At 41.3% G+C, this 6390-nt stretch overlaps 1 protein-coding gene across 1 annotated transcript; it reads left to right on the top strand.

The window, feature by feature from the left end:
* Positions 1-682: 682 nt before the first annotated feature.
* On the top strand, positions 683-5127 carry LOC128264098 (insulin-like growth factor 1 receptor). Its single transcript, XM_052999435.1, has 7 exons — positions 683-1388; positions 2048-2585; positions 2650-2797; positions 2976-3371; positions 3434-3650; positions 3708-3964; positions 4024-5127. Exons 1-7 carry the CDS (start codon positions 867-869, stop codon positions 4520-4522), a joined length of 2577 nt encoding a protein of 858 aa, XP_052855395.1. The 5' UTR covers positions 683-866; the 3' UTR covers positions 4523-5127.
* The last annotated feature ends 1263 nt before the right edge of the window (positions 5128-6390 follow it).

The raw sequence follows: 6390 nt of genomic DNA, 5'->3' as shown, positions 1-6390 counted from the left end.
AAAATTTCACAAACACGTTTCAGTTGTCATATGAAGTACCCTAAAACTGTAAAAAATAAAACATTCAATAATATTTAACAACTTAAAATTAATTGAAAACTATCTTGTGGTCATGAACACAAAAAATAACTTTTTATGCCATTAAAAAAAATTAACAAAAATTTTTTAGTTTGAAGGCATATGGGTTTTAAAATTACGGAGAGCGAATAATAAAAAACGAACTGCAAGAGTGGCCTGTATAATATTTTAGGATGGCCATAAATGTTTATATTCATTAACGTAAACATTGTGAAAGTTCTCCCCACCGAATTTATCAGTCTTCTCAGAGCACAGCCACCGCCTTTGCTCTCCGTTCTCATTCTGTTCTCGTACACCAGGTGAAAAAAATGAGTACAAATCGCCGACAATTTATTTTAATTAATTTTTTCCGACTGAATAAAAATTAAAATAAATTTATGTGTAACTTGATCGAAGTTTTCAATTGTTTGATTTTTAATTGAGGTATATGCAGTATATATAATTTTTTTTTGATGGTGTAATCGAAGGGTTTAGAAAACGAACGCATAAAAAATAAGTAACAGTGCGAAACAAAACAAAACAAAGTGAAAAGCAAAAGAGGGGGCTAATTAAAGAGATCGAAGGCAGAGAACGACGTTCGAATGGCATCAGTTCAAATCGAATCGTTGCCGGGGAAGCAACGCTTTTGAGAAGCGGAAAAACATATAAATATATGTACATATATAAAGTCGAGATCGGGCGAGGAAAACGACATTGACATTCAAGCAGGCGCGCTAATTGATCGAAAAACCCCCTTAACGCCCGAGTCCCGGGTCAAGTGCTCTCAATTGGAAGTGTCAGGTGGCAGCATGGGGCATCTGGTCCCGCTGCTGATTGTGTTTATCGGTTTCAAAGCACCATGGCCGGTTCTTGCCAGATCCGACAGCGCTACCGCCTGCGGATCGCTGGAAATAAATGAGATTGCGGACTTCCGGAAGCTGCAGAACTGTACGCACGTGGTGGGTCACGTACGGCTGGCCAATGTGGATCTGACAGCAGCTGCCGGAGCTGGCAACTATGGTTTTGAGTCGCTGGCCAGCAATGTGTCCGAGATCAGCGACTACCTGATGGTGTATCGCTGCACCGGGCTGCTCACCCTCCAGTCGATATTCCCCCGACTGCGGATCATTCGGGGCCAGGCCCAGCTCTTCGATAAATACGCCCTGGTGGTCTACGAGAATCGCAATCTCAGGGAACTGGGCTTGGTGGAGCTGTTGCGCGTCCAGAAGGGCTTCATTCGCATCGAATCGAACCCCATGTTGTGCTTTGTGGGGACCATCGATTGGCTTTACCTCTTGGGCAACGCGACTCAACAGCAATATTCGGTTAAAGTGAGTTTATTTATGGCTTTTCGGATTAATTTAAGTTATCTTGAAGAAATCATTTCCTAAATCGTTGAAATAAACCAAATCTTCAATGTAAAATCGATTTTCCTAACAATTTTATTTAACGAATATTATATATCTGAAATAGGTATATGGGTACATAACCAGAAGAGTGGAAATTATGATTGGTTTTCTGTCCATTTTGCAATTGCTGCCATGAGTGCATTTGATAAATCTTATAAATATAATAAAACTCAAAAATAATCATTATTTTTAAACAAAATCTATAAAATCAAAAAATTAAATAAAACCAAAAGGTATATCTCAATTGATTAAAGGTCTATTAAAAGTGAATGATTTTTTAGTTTGAAAGAAAAACAAAAATAATAATTTTTTTCGCTCGCTGAATGATGTCTAATTTCCTAAACCCATTTAAAAGCGATTATTTATTGTCAAATTAAAATTTTATACTAAATATTTTCGTATATCCAGTTAAACAAAACTCATTATTTTTTATTATTGTAAATAATTTCATTAACTTATTTGAAAGCGATTTTTTATTGACAAATTAAAATATTTTTAATTAAATACTAAATACTTCTTAATATCCAGTCCAACCGAATTATACCTTTAATTAATCGAATCGTTGCCCGTTTTATCCACAGCACAACAGGCCGCACAGCCAGTGTCCTTTGTGTGGCGGTCCATTCGCGGGTTTCGAATACCTTAAGAACGGCTCGGAGCATTGCTGGAATCTGAACTCACCCCAGCTTCGTCCTCAGCCTCCTCGCTCCAAGGATTGCCCCGTGGCCTGTGGACTAAGTGGCTGTGATGTTGCCGGAAAATGTTGTGATCACAACTGTGTCACTGGGTGCTATTCAAAGAATTGCGAATTATGTGCAAATTACCAGGGAAAATTAGGTTGTGTGAACCAGTGTATCGCCACTTACGAAATTGACAGGAGGAAGTGCATCGGTAATAGAGAGTGCCGGGACTTGGGGAGAATTCCCTTGGCACGTGGATATCAGTGTGTGAAAAAGTGTCCGGGTAATCAGAAAAAGGTGGTGGACGACAAGGGCTTAATCCAATGTCAGGTGGAGTGCAAGGGCGATTTTCATGTCAAGAGTGCTGCCGACTTAGAAGTCCTGCAGGACTGTATAACCATCAATGGTTCTCTGATCATCGAGCTGACAAACATTAAGGGTATGTCTCTGAATCACATATCACAGAGATTATAGTAATCTAATTCTAAATATTTTTTTTGCAGAGAAAATAGTAGAAGCTTTGGAAAATGCTTTGGTTAGTGTCAAAGAGATCACTGGCTACCTGAAAGTCATACACTCTGTCCAGCTCGTGTCGTTAACGTTTCTTCAGAATTTGGATAGCATTCGTGGTGAAAAGCTAGTAGAAAACAAGTAAGTTCATTATATATTTATTATTTGTTATTAGTTTTTTATTCGAATACCTGTTTCCTGAAAATTTCCACAAACTATTCAAATTTCAACAAGTTATGGCCACCCACAGCACGTCATTATATTCATTTTAATAAGTATAAATACAATTTCTACTAAATTTAGAATTTGTCGATTTCAGATACGCCCTCTTCGTGGTCAATAACTACCATCTGGAACACATTTGGCCTACTAACCACCAGGTGATCATCCAGCGTGGCATGCTCTTTTTCCACCTGAATCCTCGTCTGTGCTACGATAAAATCCACCAGTTGCAGAGCTCGCTGAAGAGCGGTGAGAATATATCCGTGGCTGATGTATCGCCCAATTCGAACGGGGAGCGTGTGATTTGTGGCGACGGAGTGCGGTCCCTCAGGCCCACAGTGGAGGACTCCAATTCCACTGCGGTGCGCATTATCCTGACCTATATGGACTGGGAGGGCATGGAAACGCTGTTAGGATATTCGTTTTACTACAAGGAAGCCCCGCAACAGAACGTGACTATGTACGACGGTCGGCATGGTTGCGGTCATGACAAGTGGGTGAGGTGTTCCCTTAGCCGGTAGTTGATCTACAGCTTTTTCCCCAATCGTTTTGCAGCTGGCTCATGGATGTAACGCCAAGCAAGAGCAGGCGTCATGTGATAAGCGGCCTAAAGCCCTACACACAGTATGCGTACTTCGTGAAGACCCTCACTCGCACCGACTACCATATGCAGATGGACGCCTACTCGAAAATCGGTTACTTCCAAACACTTCCTGATAGGCCCAGTCCCGTGGTTCGTATCCACGGCAGCTCGGACAGCAGTTCGCAGATTGTAAGCATCTATCACTAAATTATAAATCTATTATAATCAAATACCATTTGTTAACAGGTCCTGCACTGGTGGCCACCGATTCGTCCGAACGGAGTCATCAAGAACTATTTCGTGACCTATGAGAAGCAGAATGTTACCAAGGAAATGAAAGACAAGAACTACTTGAGCGCGGTGTCCTCAATTATTAATGATTTGGATTGCGAGTGCGTAGATGTGCTACCCTACTATTCCGGTCCTCAGCCGGATGACGAGGATTACTACAACAAGGATCAAATCACCTACGAAGATGCCTTGCCCAATCTCATTTACGTTTCGTAGGTATAGATTGGTGTTGTAAATTATAATAAATTAAGAATACTTGTATGTTGGACAGGAAACATCACGACTATCGCCGAAAGGAGTTCGAAAAAGTAGTAGACTATCAGCATCTCTTGTCTATTAAGAAGAAACCTGAGCCCACCACTCCGGCTCCGCCAACTCCAGCTCCCACGAATGAAATGCTGGCCAAGGAGAAGAAGGCCGCTGAGAACTACGAAAGGTATCGCATAAACAGCGAGCAGAGGCAAAGGAATATGCAGGATGTGGATCAGGAGAAGTACAAGATCCGGCACCCGATGACCAAGTGTTCGAACCCACACGCCACGGTGGTCCAGCAAGTGGAGGACAAGTGTGTCGTTGAGGAAAAGATGACTGGCACCCAGCTGCCGGGCAATCAGCACTACTACAACCTCTCGCAGCTGGAACCGGACACCTTTTACCGGGTCACAGTAAGGGCCTGTGTCGAGGGCGTGGTCAATGGGTGCTCCACTCCGGCGGATACCCTGCTGAAGACCGCCAGCCTCCGGATGGAGCGATTCATACAGGGTGTTTAGGCTTAGGCCCGAAACTACCAATCAAAAACCCTTTTGTATTAGCTGGCAAGTGATAAATGCTTGACCCATATGACACTAGATTAAGTTACAGACCTGACGATGCAAGTCGGAACTCCCAATTTCCAAGCTATATTAATTTGAAAACCACTTTACTATGTCCCTATATAAATTAGCTCAAGCCATTTTTAAGATTGCCCAAATTTAACACTATCTTAGATTTATCTACACTTTTGACAAGAAAGGATCATTAGCCCTTTTACCTTTTTCATTTTTATTTAAAAGCTCAAAAGAGTATTTTATGTTTTCTGATTTAGAATTTGTTATTTTATCTTACACCTTTCTTCAATTTAGTAGCAAAGTCATTATTTTTCTTTGTTTCAGACTGACAACTAAAACTAATTTAGCTGCTTAACTAGTTGTCTTATTTCATGTAAAAGATTTGGAAAACCTATTTCAAACTCACGTTTTTGTGCCGTGTCATATGAGCTCAACCAAGTATTGTAATTCCAATGACTGTAATTGTCTTAATGTTCCTCGCAATGTATTGTAAACGTGTAAATGCCAACCAAATCCTCGACAAGCGACAAAATGTTTTCATCAATCTATGCTAATTTGACTTATCAGCTCCTCGTTGGGTTATCAGCTTAGTGGGACCGAAACCCAAAACCGCTGGAAAGGAAAATCCCGCACTGACAGCAGTGATTTTTGAGATTCTTAACTTGGCCCGGAAAGCGGTTACCTTGTTTGAGATTGGCTGAGGCTTAAGCCTAGGCCAAACTAGCAACAGCAGGCAGCCTGGAAATGCCAACGCATGCCACTTAATATGCAAATATGCCGCAAAAGAGCTTTAAACTTTAAAACACTGACAAAAACTAGAACTAATCCCCTCAAACTGGTCGGAAAAGGGCAAGGAGCGAGCCGAGACTGTGCCTCGAGTGGAGTCAAGTCGAGTACGTGTCATGTGTCGCCTTGTTTGCGGCCAACTTTTCGGCGCAGCTGGAAAAGTTCCATGAAAACGTGTCCCACTCAATGGGGGAAAACGGTTCGTGATTGACGCAGGACCAAGGCGAGGGGCATGGAAAACGCGGGGAGGATGGGTCCTCAGAGTGCCTGCAGAGGAAAAGGATTTCAATTCTGCCGCTGACACTGACGCGCAATTTAACTACCTTAGACGAAAGCGAGGTCGCGAGTAAAGTACTTCAAGGGGTTACCTGCGGACTATCCCTGTTCTTTCCCTCGAACCTGCACTGGCAAAATAATGTTCCTAAACCAAAATAAAATTCCAAAACCATTATCAAAATCAAAATTCAAAAATTTGTAAGTTTTGCGAAAAAAATGTATTTTGTATCGTCACCGATTTTGACGAGTAAAATTAATATTTAAAATGCAAACTTCTGTTTTTATAAAAGCGGAATATTATTATAAAATAGTAAAACATTCTATATTCAAACTATAAAATTTATTTCAATCTAGGCCGGCGTTTTTTTTCAGTAAAATTTATACCTGCTGACACCCCTCATTCATTATTCTCAGAGTATGACAAGGTTTGAACAACTAATCCCTTATTCAATATTTGATGTAGCCCATTTAAATCAACTGGCAGACTTAAAGTGAAATGCGAGCCAACTGAAAACCACTTATCCCATATCCTTCAGCGCCATCTTTAAGTGCCTTCCTGTTGGTCCTGGGAGAAAAAAGCGACGACATAGGGTTGTGTGGGGGCTTATACTAAACCAATTGTATTTCAATATTTCACTGTCTCCCCATTGCCTTTACTGTTGCGCCATTTTCGCGATATTTCCGTAGACGTACTCGCAGTTGTAGTAGCAGCCGTAGTTGTGGCTGTAGACGTAGTCCTTGCCATGTAT

The sequence above is a fragment of the Drosophila gunungcola genome, chromosome 3R, assembly GCF_025200985.1.
Source record: "Drosophila gunungcola strain Sukarami chromosome 3R, Dgunungcola_SK_2, whole genome shotgun sequence".
Taxonomy (NCBI): Eukaryota; Metazoa; Arthropoda; class Insecta; order Diptera; family Drosophilidae; genus Drosophila; species Drosophila gunungcola.
This window is presented reverse-complemented; position numbering and strand designations above follow the sequence as displayed.

Bases quoted from the DNA above. Each gene is read 5' to 3' on its own strand.
- LOC128264098 (XM_052999435.1), top strand. From the start codon at position 867: ATGGGGCATCTGGTCCCGCTGCTGATTGTGTTTATCGGTTTCAAAGCA. The intron at 1,389-2,047 runs GTGAGTTTATTT...TTTTATCCACAG, and splicing joins AACAGCAATATTCGGTTAAA to CACAACAGGCCGCACAGCCA. The intron at 2,798-2,975 runs GTAAGTTCATTA...TGTCGATTTCAG, and splicing joins GAAAAGCTAGTAGAAAACAA to ATACGCCCTCTTCGTGGTCA.